The sequence below is a fragment of the Falco biarmicus genome, chromosome 12 (assembly GCF_023638135.1).
Source record: "Falco biarmicus isolate bFalBia1 chromosome 12, bFalBia1.pri, whole genome shotgun sequence".
NCBI lineage: Eukaryota > Metazoa > Chordata > Aves > Falconiformes > Falconidae > Falco > Falco biarmicus.
In genome coordinates this window covers 20,662,966-20,677,677 of record NC_079299.1, presented here as the reverse complement: position 1 = coordinate 20,677,677, position 14,712 = coordinate 20,662,966, and the positions used below count along the sequence as shown (strand labels likewise).

Sequence of the window (14,712 nt, the reverse complement as noted above, 5' to 3'; positions counted from 1 at the left end):
TGAGCGCAGGGGCCGACGGGATAACGGATGCCGCGCGGGCAACGGTTGCTTGGGGTTACCGCCATCTTCCCCGCTGGCCCCAGGGCGCAGGCGCGGCTCCGCTGGGCTCCGGGATCGGTCAGCTGAGCCGCTGGGCGGTGCGCGGCCGCTGCGCTGGCTTTTGTCACGCGAGAGCGCCGCTGCCGCGATTGCTCCTCCTGCCTGTTGCTGGCAGGCGCGGGGGCGGACGCTATGGCGGCTCGCGGGGCTTCGTGCCTGGTCTGGTGCCTCCGCCCGGTCGGGGCCAGCGGCGACTGGCTCCTGCTGGAGGCCGGCACGCAGGTGAGCTGGGTCCGGCCCCGCAGGCTCCGGCCCCTCGGAGTGGGGCGGGTGAGCGGGCGGCAGAGGCTCCGTCATCGGTGCGGCCCGGGGTGGGGGGACCATTACCGGTGCCGCGGGGCCCGGAGCCTTGTCGCGGCCAGGAGACACCCCCCCCCCCCCCCCGCCCCGGGCCCTCGGTGCGCCCGGTTTCGGGAGCCTCATTGTTCCTTGATGCGCTCCCTGGGCCCCGCCTGGCCCCGGTTAGCGAGCGGCCGTTGTGAGCCGCCGTTGGCCGCCCCAGTGCGGGCCCGGCCTTCCCGGGGGCGGCGCGGCTCGGCTCGGCTCGGGGCTGCCGCGGAGGCAGGGGCAGCGACCCGGGCGCCCTTCAGCCCCCGCCGGGGAGCAGAGAGCGGGCCTTTCCGTCTAATTTGCCAAGCCTTCGGCTCTTAATCCTTTGTAAGGCCTTAGTGTTTGTGTAGCAGTGCCGTAAGGGGGGGGCAATCCTTAGCCCAGGTAACAAGGTGGAGCTTTGGCGAGGGTGGCAGTGCGTAACGTGTTAGAGTTTTGTGGCCAAAGTTATATAGATGTAAATGAGGTCACGCTTTAAATCTTTTCCAGTTATGTCTCGGTATGGTACAGGAATAACCCTTTCTCAGCGATTGTGTTTTTTAATTGAAAAGCCCAAGTGGGTCCTTGTACTCTTTCCCTTAAACCCAGCAGGCAGCGATGCGTGCTGAGGTTGGGGCACTGGAAGAGGAGTGCTGGAATCAGGCAGGGAGGTGGTGTGGGTTCGTGCTGTACCTAATGCCTTTGCACTTACGCATTGCAAAAGGTCCCCCTCTTAATGCATCTTTCAACGCTAGGCTACTCTGTAAGCTAACGTATAGTTTTGTTACTCTTCCGTCATGGATTTGAAGCCATGAAATGCACAAGTATGCTCAGTGAAGGACTTGAGTTAATACATCTGCAAAACTTTAATCTCATTCAAGATGTTATCGCTCTGATTGTCCGCACAGTGCTGCAGTCGTTGTCACAGGCCATTGGGACTGATGGCATCCTGACACCGCAGGCTTGCCAGGCCACAGGCTGGTGTGTTAGCACAAGCTGTTTTCACTGTGGATTTAAATGTCTGTGCCAAACTGTGCTGCTGAGGTGTGGGGGTGTGCTGTGATCTGCCAGTACCTCTGTGGGCAGCAGCAAACTCCAGCAGGCAAATGGTAACATCTCGCCCCTCCGCCATGGTTTGTTCAGTTATGTGAACCCTGTTCAGTTATGGTTCAGTGAATGTGACCAAGGGGAAGTTCTGTGAGCAGCCCTACTTGACCTCACTGGTATTGGTGCATGATGCCACACAGGTGTGTGTGACCAGGCGCTAGGAATCGTTCACATGGATTAGGCATTTCTGTTATAACTGCAGGGACAAGTGCAAAGCCAAGTTTATAACTGAATCTACCTGAAGCGTGTAGTCTTTGTCCACCTGAGTTTCTGTACCTCTCACTTACGCAATCCATGTTGACATGATGCTAGTATATATGAAGCATTTAAGAGTTAGGGGCTGATATAGTTGTTGACTTCCTTGCATTTAGCTATGACGTGGAAGTCCAAGTTCTTGCTTTAAACTCGAGGTAAGACCTGCTCAGGTAATGTGCAGTGAATGAACTTTTCTTGACTGCACCATCTTTCCACCTTGTAGGAATTGGAAGGTGTGATGCAAATGAGTTGGGATTGCAGGAGATGGGATGGGCCATGGGATATGTTTCCAGCCATCTGGTGGTTGCTTCCACCACTGTAATGGTCAAGTCCACCCCTCAATCATGAGCCTGTCTGTATGTTGCATATCTTCCTTAGTCTCAGCAGCCAGATCTACCTGCTGGTTGTTTTGATGTTCTTCAGTGGCCCAGCTCTTGGGTACATGAGCATCTACATGACATACCTTCACAGCTGCCTTCCACCTCTGATGCTTTCCTACAATATGGCAGGGCCCGTCAATAAAGCCATATTGCTTTTCATTTTCTGGCAGTTTATTATACAGTGGGGCCTCTTCAGTACATGTCACCTCCTCCTCTGGTGACATTCCAAAATCTTTGCCTTCTGGCTAGTCCACAATCAATTCCAAGATTCCTGGATGACTGAGATTTCCTGTTTGAGCTCTATTTGCTGCTGTATTATGTTTGATCCATGCAGTTGTCTAAAAGACACCATAAGTTGAGTGAAAACTTGGGCAATGCACAGATGAATAAGGAAAGCATGTGTGATTATCGGATCTTGCAAAGGAGGCAGCAGAGGGAGGGAGAGTAGGGCAGAGCAGTGCTTTAAATGGCAGTCTGCAATCAGATCAGATTTAATAAGATACTATGAAATGGTACGATTAAGTTATGTCTGTTTTTCCAGAAAATGCTATTAGAGTCTAATCAGATTATTTAGATCACTCTCAGTATTGGTTATGAGCTGCATGTGGCTTAGTTTCTGAACCATAAGATTGATGGTGTGATTTACAAAAGTATTGTGCATTTAGGGCACAGTTACATTTGCGGTTTTTTGATGGCAGTTTTCTGGGCTATTTATTCCTGCAGCTTTCCTGTTCACAGACAGTTGAACAAATGCAACTAGTGAAAGAAGAGGGTAAGAAGTAATCTTGAGACCCACAAACAATTGTGTTGGTTTAAAGAAATGGTATTTAGTTAGATAATGACTAAGGTGGGACATGGATGGATTGAGAGTAGCTTTGAGCAGCTTTGCTGCTGACTTCCGTGAAATCAAGTCTGTAACCTGTCTTAGACTAATCAAATTTTCCTCAGAAAGATAATACTTCAAATTTTGTAGGTTTCAATTTTCTGTGTACTCTTGAATTTAAATGCAAAAAAAAAAAAAATTTAAAAATCCTGTTTGGAATTAGCTGTAAAATGCTCATCTAGATAGATTTCAACTATTCTTACATTGAAATGACATAAACTGAATTTACTATGTTGTTGCTGATTGCAGTTACTAAACTACTTTTATTTTTAGGTAACTATAGGCCGAGGATTAGATATCACATACCAGCTGGTGTCAAAAACCTGTCCCTTGATGATCTCTCGTAAGCACTGTGTTTTCCAGCAAAATGCAGAAGGGCAGTGGACTGTCAAGGATAACAAGGTACAGAGACTGATTAAAGACCTTGTACTCCGAGATTTGCTGAAGGGAATGCCCTGTTTGGGCTCAGATAATATATGGGCTTTGATATAATATGGTGTAAATGTGATAGAAGGTCCATGGGAATGTCTTGCCTGTTGTGCACTTCCAGGAGGAAGCTTCAGTCTGCTGTAATTGGAATGCAAGCCATATTGCTTTCTGTGCATAGATTTGTCTCGGTTTAGCTTGTTTCAGACAATTATAGTCTTTCCAAGGGCACTTTGCAGTCTGTAAACCTGCTTTGTGTTGCTTTCTTAAAAAAACCCACAAAACACCTATGAATTTTGGCAGTATTCAGAAGGATAGTGTTCTTGTACTGCTAATAAAAGGATAAATTCATACTCCTTATTGTAGTGACACAGTTGCTTAAATTATAATCAACTACAGCAAGGCTGTATTGTTAGGAAGAACCACGCTTCATGTTACGTTTAAACGAGTTTCTTCTGAAAAGTTTTCCTCAGCTGATTGAAGTGTTGACATCAGAGCCCTCAGCTAGGTCTCACTTTGAATTCAGTAGTCTGTTTTTTATATCGTGATCTCTCCACTTTCTCATTCAGGCTGAAACCTGTAAAATCAGTAACTTGCTTTAAAACAGAACTGGTAGAACAAGTGTTCAACACATCATGCAGATTTGAAGGGTGTTTGGGTCAACAGCATGTTAGTCAGAAAGGAATGCAGTGGCTACTATTGAAATTACACTGCTTTTAAACAAAACTGTTTCAGTACTTGCATAAACTTGAAAACTTATAGTTGTTGCATGACTGGAAACATCTATGGTAGATTAATTATTAACAATTCCTCTGTGTTACCACTGCTACCGGTTTGTTGTTTTATTGAATCTCTGAGTTATGTCAGTTGTTAATGATTCTGCAGTTCATCTTGCACACAGATCGGTTTTGTTGTTTTTCAAAACTATTTCTTGAGCTAGTCTACTGTCTAATTTAAAAACCCTTTTTCTGCTTTGAACATTATCTCTAGAAGAACATTTTCCTTCTTGTTTATATTCTCCCTGTATTTATGGAAAACTCTTTTTTTCTTTAAGCAGTATGAGCTATACTCCTTTTTTGTTTCTAGTTTCTTCTTGAATTTCAGGTGACATTAATTGTCAAGAATAATTACTGCAGTATTCCATGTTCTTGAGAATGATCTATCATGGAGTCTGTTTATTGGTTAGTTCTTATTAAGCTTTTGGGCAATTTTTTCCCCCAGAAGCACATATTAATGATGTTCTTAGTGCTTGTACACAAAATATGTAATGCAGGAATAATGCACAGTAAATAATACAATGCAATAATTGTAATAAATGGGTCACTAAGCCAATACATTGGATATTGCAAGGTTTATTTAAAGAACAGTGCTTGTTCTGATTGCAACACTGAAGAGGTTGGCTATGTTTACAGTTGCCAGAAATAACTTGCTGAGGACTCGGTAACTGCATATTAAATGTTGCTGATTCTCTGTTCATTTGCAGAGTCTAAATGGAGTCTGGCTTAACAAACAGCGCCTGGATCCCTCAAAAGCCTATCCTATTGCTGAAGGAGACCGTATACAGTTGGGAGTGCCTTTGGAAAACAGAGAGACTGCTGAATATGAATATGAAGTAATTAAAGAGGAATGGGAGAAAATCAGACCCTTTTTAGCCCAAAGGAATGACCTATGGAAAGCTAAGAGTTCAAGAACTAAACGTAAATTTAGTTTGGAGGAATTGGAGACATCTGGATCAGAAGGCCCTTCAAACTCCAGATCCAAAAGAGACAGAGTGTCCTGTGATAAAGAATTTTTGCGTAAGTCATGGGGAAGGGTGGAAGAGGCCAAACAGTTAACAGAGAAGATGGATGTCAAGCTGCCTTCTCCTGGACCAAGTGAGGAGGATAGTGGTCCAGTGCATAGTGGCCCTGTGCACTCTGAGAAAGTGTCTGTCCCCCATAAGGACCAGAAAGGCTCTGGCCTTGCACAGTCATGGACTGGCTTGGAAATGCTGAGGAAAACCCTAGTAGCTATAATGAAGCTGAAGATGAAAGTGCAAGAGAAGCAGACGGAAGTTCTGAATATGAAGCAGAAGCGCAGGAAGTGTGCTCAGAAGGAGATCCTGGCAACGGAGCAGGAGCTGCGGGAGTTGCAGGACCAGCTGTGCACGGAACAAGAGCATCAGCAGCAGCAGGTGGAAGAGCTGGAAAGGACATTCTTTAAAGAGCAGCAGAAGCTAGAGGTATAATGGTGGTAATCTTTTTGGCCTGTATCTTTTCAATTTTATGGAATGCCTAATATAAGCCATTGATCCAAAATAAGGTCTTGAACCATACACTAATGCAAATAATGTTTGTGTGAATTACTGCTGTTAAAATTGTCATGGAAATATTTCACTTCCAGGCATGTGTACCAAAAGAAAGTGCAGAGACAGAAGGGATTGGGCTGCATGGGGAATTAGGAAAAAGGCACAAAATAATTCTTATTTTTTTACAAACAGGATCATTACACAAGATAGTAAAGCATTTCAGTTAGTAAAAACATTGTGGTTTTAAATTAAAAAAACACTCTGTCTGATCTCCTATGGTTACAGAGAGGACAAGTTGAAAAGCATTCACCTGAAGTGTAAATTTCTCTTTGTATATGGCTGAATTAATGTCCAGTCTACAGGACAAATCCCTTCCTTTTCTAAGCAAGCAAATTACTGTATGCCTTAACCCCCAGAGGGAGAGACTTCCCCCCCACACACACTTTCAAAAAAACCCTATCTTGCAATCTGTAAGTGTCTTCAAATAGTATGTGTATGTTAATAAGTAGCTTTTTTAGATAACAAACTAAAGTCTTTCTATTTGAGTTTGCTCAAAATCTGGTTTAAAGGAAGTAAGGATACATCTTGGAGTGAATTTCATAATTTATCTGTTACTTCCTTTAAACTCTGCTGCTAAATGCAAGATAACTGTATCAGAAGTACAGAAAGGCTGGAGTTGTATGCTTAGGCACACTGGGAAGTTCAGCTGGAGCTGTAGGTATGACTCCACTCTTTGAATGTGCTCAGAGTTGCAGCTTTTTCTCATGTTTAAACTGTTGCTGACCTCTTTGCTTCTATGAATATGCTGGTGCCTTTAGAGCTAGAATAACGTGGAGGTGTTCCAAGTATGTAAGTGTGAATGATACATCCATTTTAACTCTTCACAGTGAACAATAGCTGTAATTTATGTTGTGGACATATAACACTAGAGTGGACATCTCCGGGTTTTCTAAAAACCAGCATTGGCATATCCTGTAAAGATAGTCTGCAAAGTAGTCATTTTCTGTCCCTTGCTTTCTTAAAACATTTTTTTTCCTTTTTCCTCTTTTTCTCCCTGCCCCCACCAGGGTGTAAAGCGGCAACACGGGGAAGAGAATCTGAAGGAGCAGCTGGCGCAGGTCCTGCAAGAGGCAAGTAGTTATAAATCTTGGCTCAGTCTAACTGTGTAACTCAGATATTTAAATCTTTCTTACTGCTGTGACCTCTTGGTAGAAGATGAGGACTTTGCCTTAAGTGCAGATTGGATGATCTTCATGTACAGACCAAGTTTCTGTCAGAAAGTGGCAGACCTCACTTTGTGGGAGCTGCTATTTGCCGCAAATATTGTGAGAATATGCACTCAGATTGAAAGCATTCAGTAGCTGCAATGATTATTTTTTTTATTTATTTTAATTTGGTCCTTGGGCTGGTGGGCTTTTTTTGTAAGGTCTGTCTGCTGAGTATCTGTTTTGGGGAAGTTATTTTGGCAATTTCAACCAAATGAAAAAAATTTCATTCTTGCTTAGGAATGTTTTTGAAAGACATTGCCACACACTTAGGTTTCCTAGGCTTTTCCAAAGGGAAAGGCCTTCTAGAAAAGCTTATCTGAAAACAGCTTTAGGTAACCCCGTACACAGTGACAGGTTTTTGTGATCCTTATGTGTCAAATACCACTTGATACTCAAATGTTTCAGATGCACTCAAAGTGGTGACTGTAAAACCTAACTGAAATGAAAGGGTAACCTGGGAGAGGGAATGATAAGTGCCACGACGCTGGGAAGGTCATAAATAAAATTGCAATGTAGTGCCAGTTAAGGCTAAACTGCCTTAACACCCCAGCTCATACAGATATGTGTTGCTCTTCTAGGAGATTAGGAGAAATGAGTATGCTGAACCTCATGATTATGGCTGTGTCTGTTTCATAGGATAGCTTATAATGGCACTCTTACAGTTTCTGGGATGGTATTTTTACAGCATCATGCTTTGATGGAAGAATTGAGCCGTATTAAAAAAGATTTTGAGGAGATAATCCGAGCCAAGAATAAAGAACTGGAAGAAACCAAGGTAAGGAATAACTGAATTCTCAGTTTTATTCATAAACAAAACATGATATGCTGTAGCAGAGGAAATGGTTTATTTAACATTTGTCTTGACTGTACTTTGTCTTCCATAGTGGAAAAACTGCATTTCAAGGTGGCAGCTGACTCTAGTTTCCAAGATTGTGGGAGGATACACCCTGCCCTGTTCATGAATTAGTGTTGAACAGATCTTTCTCAATCATAAGGAAACCCCAGAGCACCTGAACCGTGTGTTGTGCAGGAGAAGTGGGCCCGGAAGAGTGTGTGTGAAAAGTAAAGTGCTTCATTTTCAGTTAGAGTGTATTCTATCAAGTAAAACTGTGGTGTTCCAGCAGTCGTACAAGGGAGTGTAGGATTGAAACAACATGGAATTTGAATAATGAATGAGATAAGCCACATTTCTTCCTGCCCTTGACACAAGGTGATGAGTACAGAATAATTTCCTGTGTCTTACTCTTGGAAATGATCACTTTATCCACCTCTGGCTGTTTCCTTTATGGTTTGGGTTTTTTTTAAGTTGTCTTTACACCTCTGTTGCTGTTTCAAGTACAGCTTCAATTGGAAGAATTTCTCTGGTTATTTGTAGAGGATAGAGCAGGTACTTAAGATCCTAATTTAAGTCTAAACAAAAAAAAAATACTACTGGGCAGTTAAATGCAAATAAATGTTTTAAATTCTTATGCTTCCTTTTCTAAAATAATTGAGGTATCTTCTCTGTTTGGTGTTTTGTTATTCACATCAGACATCAAAAGAACTGTTCTGTTGACTTAAGCCAAACTCATGCCAGGAAAAGGTTGAAAGGGATTCTGAAGATTGATCCAGCTGGTAGTTTCTTTAGGCTGAAAGGGATTTTGGTAATGGCTGCTCTTCTTGCTTTAAGTTCTCTACAGTGGATGGGAATATTCTCAATACTGCTGTAACTACAAAGAGGAGAGGGGTTACAGATCTGGGTATGTAATACACACAGACCTGATATGTGGAGACTTGCAGTTTTGTGTTTCTCTACTTGTACTACTTTGCCTTGCACACGCACTTCCTGCCAATATTGTATTGAGTAAAGTGTTGTTCTTTGTTGATACATGGCCATGTGTACTTTTCCACTAGGAGGAGAAGGAAAAGGTGAGAGCCCAAAAAGAAGAGGTATTGAATCAGATGAACGATGTGTTGGAGAATGAGTTGCAGTGCACAATCTGTTCTGAGCATTTTATTGAGGTATGTTTAAATTGATATGGGTTTGCCAGTAAAGAAAAGACTTGAGAAGCTTTCCCTAGTTCCATTAAAGCAACAGTCAAGCATATTTTTTTACTTCGATAGTTTAAGATTCCCCACAGACCCACAGTGAGTTTTGGGAAAGGGTTGGTCCAGAAATCCATGCTGTGTGCCCTAACTCTCCTGGGCAAGTTCAGCTTTATTGTCTCTACCTGCATAGAGATGAGTGCTTAATCCTAAGATGCATATAGGCTTACGGTGGTTTTGGGTGGTTTTGAACTGGTGCTCTGAGCTCCTGCCGAAGAGCCTGCTTGAGGAAGAATCTTTTTGTAGTGGACCTTGCTTTAAGTTGGCTAGGGCTGGACTGCTTCAGGTTTAGATGTAAGAAGAGGTTGGTAAAGGAAGGGAGGTGCAGTGTTCAGTCAAGCCCTGAACTGTTTATATTGTTCAGATAAACTCTTTCTTTGAGATGGTGGCCTGCTTTCATTTGATCCTAGAAGTGATAGGCTGTGCCTGAAATGTAGACTGTTATTTCTGTTTGTGTTATGCTAGAACTTCAGTTTCATTATGTTTGTTTCTGCTGCAGGAAGCCTGATGTGTTAGCCTTGTTATAATGACTTAAGAGCTAGCTGAAATTTTGATTTCTGGTTTCTCGGTAATTTAAGACATTATTCTGTAAGATCTTTGTTTCTCCATAATTTATCCATTTCAAATTGGGAAAACATGATTAGAATTAGTTCTTTTTCTCTGTGTTTCTGACTTGCTATGACCTACAGAGCATCCATTAACTGATTATAAAACTTGTCTGCCCTCCGGCATGGGAGAGTTTTTGTGTGTAACCCCTACAAAGACTGAAGAAAAGGGACTTCGGGCTTCTTCCCTCCATCCCTTAGAGGGAATGTTCATCTAATGTCTTTCTGACTTCAGTATTTTTTTCTTGACTATGCTTGTGTGAGCATGCTCTGATAACTATCCTTCTGTGAAATTTCACAGGCGGTCACTCTCAACTGTGCGCACAGCTTCTGCTCCTACTGTATCAATGAGTGGACAAAACGTAAAGTGGAATGCCCCATCTGCAGGCAGGAGATCAAATCAAAGACACGCTCTCTGGTGCTGGATAACTGCATTGACAGGATGGTAGAAAAACTGGATGTGGAAATGAAAGAGCATCGCCTGACTGTTATCAGAGAGCGGAAAGGTGAGAGGTGGGTGGATGTGGCATGATGAGTACAATTTCTCATTACATCTATTTTGTACAACCTTTTGGCACCTATATACCAAGGAGATGCTTGAGGAATGCAGCAGAAACGCTAGAAAATTAATTTTAAGATAGGTTGTGTAACTAGCTTTACTGCATAGTAAAATAAAATTAACAGAAAGTTTGGAAAAAGACTTCAGTATGAACTCCATGGTTGAGCAGGGCAACTTAACCATGCTGCAGGTTACCCTGTTTCAAAGAGATTGCTAAATAAAAGCAAAACTGTACAGAATGACCCTTGAAAAATTTACCAGGCACCTTTGGTTGAACTATTGACTACATCATTGCAAAAGTTCAGCACGGCAGTGCCTGATGAGAAACTCTGAATTATCTTCTCTGTGCTGGATTTCTGTAGGAAATCTCTGAAGGGGAATGTTGGTTTGTCATGTAAGTCTATGGCTGAACTGGCAGTTGCTCTGCCTTGTTAATTTTTGTGGAATTAAAGCCACTGTGGCTTAAACACATAACCACATAGCTGTAGCTGAAAGATTGTACATGACAGCAACGGCTTTAAGTAAAACTCCAGTATGGGGTGTTCCTATTCTGCATCCCTCTTCCAAATTTGTTTCTAGGGCACTTGACTCTGGTATCTAGGTGCTGAAATGTAGAAGTCTTTTCCTACTAGCCCTTAACAAATTTCCATTGCTGTGTTCCCTTAAGTAATTGTCTTGTTTTCCCCTCGTAGAGGTGAGTGCATGATCCTTCATTTTGCAATGTGTCAAGCCTCTGACCTAATGAAAGGTGCCTTTGAAACGTTTCAGATTCTCCATGGAATGCCCATAACATAACAAAAATAACATAGAATGACATCACTAAACAGTGTTAGTTCAAACCTGAAATTCAGCCAACTCTGTCTGATTCCCTCAGGAAATGCGATGTTGCTCAGAGGCTGCCTAGCTTGGCTTTGTGAATTACTTTCACCTCTGCAGAACTTATATTGCTCTTGTGTAATACGCACATCTGCAGAGTATGCCATAGCACTGTTGAAGTATTTCATCAGGTAGACAATGGTGATTGGATAAAGTGGTCTCTTTGTTAGAGCCCACTTCATTTCTGTATCGTCAGCCAGTGACCTTCATGCTTGTTTGAACAAAAAGGAAATAAGTTCATAGCCTACCTTCATATGTGATAGATGCTCTAATTATATAAATGACTATTAGTAGGAAATCACTTAGCTTCACCACGACACATTTCAGGAAGAAGGATGAATTATTCCTGTGCACACTTTTTATTCGGTGCTGGAAACATTCCGATTGAGATGATGATAACGGTGTGCCTATTTAAACATGAATGCCTAAGAAGAAACAAGCTGAAAAAGAAATAATGATGCAAGTGGCACTTGAGAAGCTCAGTTGGAGCTTTCCAAGAAGCCTTTCCAAGAGTCTTAGTAAAATGGGCACCAATAAATGCCTTGTACTCTTAAAAATATGGAGGTTTTGATGGGGCCATAAGTATCCTGGACAACCGTTACTGGTTTGAAAACTCTTTACCACATCTTATTCCTTCCCTCTTTCTTACCTGGCAAGGCACCGTAATAGTTAGTCACTTCCATTGCCAGTCATGTGCCAGTGAAGGGATGGAAAATGTTTCCTCATCTGTGCTATCGTTACAGGAAAAGGCATCATATAAAACTTGTAAGAAAACAAACAAAAACCCTAACTCTTTGTTCTTTTAACACTGAAAATTGAAAAGAAAAAGGCCTATGCCCTGCAACTTGGGAGACCTATTGCAAACCGACAGTGAGAGGCTATAAGTGTTAAAGAGAACAAAGAGAATTTAACGTTTTTGGGTCCACTGATTGCTGCTAACTTTTGTGTCTGTGTGTTTTGAATGCAGAGATACAGAATGTGTTGGTGAAACCAGCCACAGACAATGACAGCAGTGTAAATTCTTCCATCTACTCCATCTTGTCGATGAGCAGTTGTGACAGCGAGGACTCTGAGGAGGATTCTTACTATAATGAAAGCTACTATATTATCTAAACACTCTTACTGCAGACTTGTTTGCCTGTGTGCTGCCCAGAACCAGCCTAATGGTGTTTGGTTGACTACTGCTGGATGAGTGGACTGGACATCTGGAAGGAGAGACTCCATGAAGAGGCTGGAGCTAACCACTAGCAGCACTTAGAAGAAGGACTTTTTTTTTTAAAAAAAAATGAATGTATATAAGTTTGATCTTCAAAATGAAATTGGGATTGTGGGAGAACAAACAGCTGTTATGCTAGATGGTTGACATACAAAACCTAGGCTTCCATGATCACTTGTGACCTGCTCAGTGTAATGTAATAGTTTGTGTGCATCACTGCCCTTTCCTTAGTGAATGACATGTTTAAATGTGTACATCAGCTTCCCTTATTTCAGGCAGCAATGGGAATGGCCCAAGCTATTAGAGAACTCTGCCATCCCCACCAGCAGGCAGGAAAAAGTGCCAGTATGGGTTTTCCTCTTGAATTTCATACAATAGCTAAAGTCGTCCCAGGCCTCTGGCTGTAAAAGTAATAAAGGGTGGGTTATGGACCCTGTCAGCCTTAAAGCGCTTAAATGCATTGTGTAAGCTGAGCTGCTGGCCATCAGTTTGCCCCAGTTGATCCTACTCATTTTCTGTTAGATAGGGGCGGCAAAGATTAAATCTTCCAGAATTCTGTAGCTAGTACTTTTTTCATATAGTATCTTTAGTTTGTTCCCTCTTCAGGCTTTTGCATAAAGAGTTTTAGAACTGGGAAGCGGCGCACTCAGAAGTTCCTAGCAATGACATTAGAAATCCATATAGTTCATCAGCAGCAGAGAGGAACCTCTGCCTCTTCAGAAGTGCTGCTGGCTGAATTAGTGAAATGCCCTGTTGGCAGTGTAGGAAAGCAGCATCTGTAGGCAACCACAAGACATGGAAGGAAGCATTTCATTTTACTGTTTACAAAATATTGCTGTTGAGCTGTGGGTTGTGCTGCCCTCACAGCAAATCACTCATCCCTAAGAGACTGAGCGAGTCTTGCCTCATCCTTCACAAATTTATCTATGAAATTTCATTTTCAGTGGCATATGCTTTTGACTTAGCTGTTATGTGGGAAAGACTTTTACACTGTGAGAAGAGGATGGGGGAAGGCCTTCTCATCTGTAATATTTCTTTGGCTATTTATGTACTTTCTTGTTTCTATGTTTATTTTAAAAAGGAAAACATAAATCCATTTCTGCATTAGTCGTCTTTGGTGCATCCACTGAGGTGTCTTTCTCCTAGTTTTAAATTTTTTTGAGAAAACACAGACTATATAATTTTTATGACTTTGCTTCATGTTTTGAATAACGTAAGCAGTGTGTCTATGTTGAAGTTATTTGAAGGACCTGGCGTATTCAGGAATTGATAAAGGACAACCCAACTCTTCAAGCCTGTGGCTATGCTAATGGTAATTTAGTAGATATAATAATACCCTTTGTAGTCTTCTACTAAAGAAAGATCCCACTAAAAGGTGCGGAAATGATGATGATGCCCTAAGCAAGCAGTGCATTCTGACAGATTTGATTGGTAGGACTTGAACAGGGGCGGTAGGTGTGATCTCTGTGGACTGGGCAACTTTCTTAAAATCTTGGTGTAAGGTTTCTTTGTCAAGGAGTCATTACATCTTCAGTTTTCCTCTTTCCCTTTTAATGTTTGTTTTCTGTATGTGCTCTTGAAAGTTTCTTTTGTAACTATATGCTCTCTAGGATGTCTGAGAGAAGAGGGTTCCTCAAAATGCTGGTGAAATAGGCTGACATTGGAACAGGTATTCCTGATGAAGAGGAGTTGGAGGAAAACACGCTGGTTACCTAGGACTGCAAATTCTACTGTGTATCTCTTCCATGTTGCTGCACTTTCTTTGCTCGTTTTGTTTTGCTAAATACGTTTGTTATGTTGGTTATGCATATTGCAGAGAAGGATAATGCTTTTCCTAGTAACAGAGTAGTTCTTCAGTGTAATTTCTGAGTGTGTCTCTTTTCACTAGAATATGGAGAACATAAGTGGTATGCCAAACCATTTCCACTGTTACTGGTAGGTACATAGTGTGTAAAGGTCCACGGGGAGAGATTAAGTAATAATACTGCTCACTTGCAGAAGCACTTCAGGGACAAGAGCAGACCTCTCCTTCCAGTTCACTAAACTACTCAGTAAAATTACTATTGGATACAGAGCTGATGGCTAAACATACAGAAGTGTCAGGCAAACTACTGAGCTTCTGGAAAAGATGGTATTTCTAATACCGTATTCTCCTTTGGTTTAAGATCTGGATCCTTTTTCCTACTTGATGGTACATCTGAATGTCCCCTTAGATGTCATGCCCTGAACTGTTGCCTGTCTTGGGAATGCATCACTTCTGTGATTTGAGACTATCCAGGATTTAGGTTACAACTGTGAGCTAGTTGCAGTTGATGCGCAGCAGGCTTGGTGCAGGTTCAAGACTTGATGCTTTCTGT

General features: G+C 42.1%; 1 protein-coding gene across 2 annotated transcripts; it reads left to right on the top strand.

The window, feature by feature from the left end:
* The first annotated feature begins 61 nt into the window (after positions 1–61).
* RNF8 (ring finger protein 8) lies at positions 62–13,468 on the top strand. Of its 2 annotated transcripts, none has more exons than XM_056357158.1 (8): positions 62–321; positions 3,307–3,435; positions 4,943–5,680; positions 6,814–6,876; positions 7,700–7,789; positions 8,908–9,015; positions 10,006–10,217; positions 12,107–13,468. In XM_056357158.1, the coding sequence occupies exons 1-8, from the start codon at positions 232–234 to the stop codon at positions 12,144–12,146; spliced, it is 1,470 nt and encodes a 489-aa protein (XP_056213133.1). In that variant the 5' UTR covers positions 62–231; the 3' UTR covers positions 12,147–13,468. The 2 variants fall into 2 exon arrangements, with proteins under 2 accessions (XP_056213133.1, XP_056213132.1); XM_056357157.1 differs by having other exon boundaries at positions 65–321; positions 10,006–10,210.
* Positions 13,469–14,712: the final 1,244 nt, after the last annotated feature.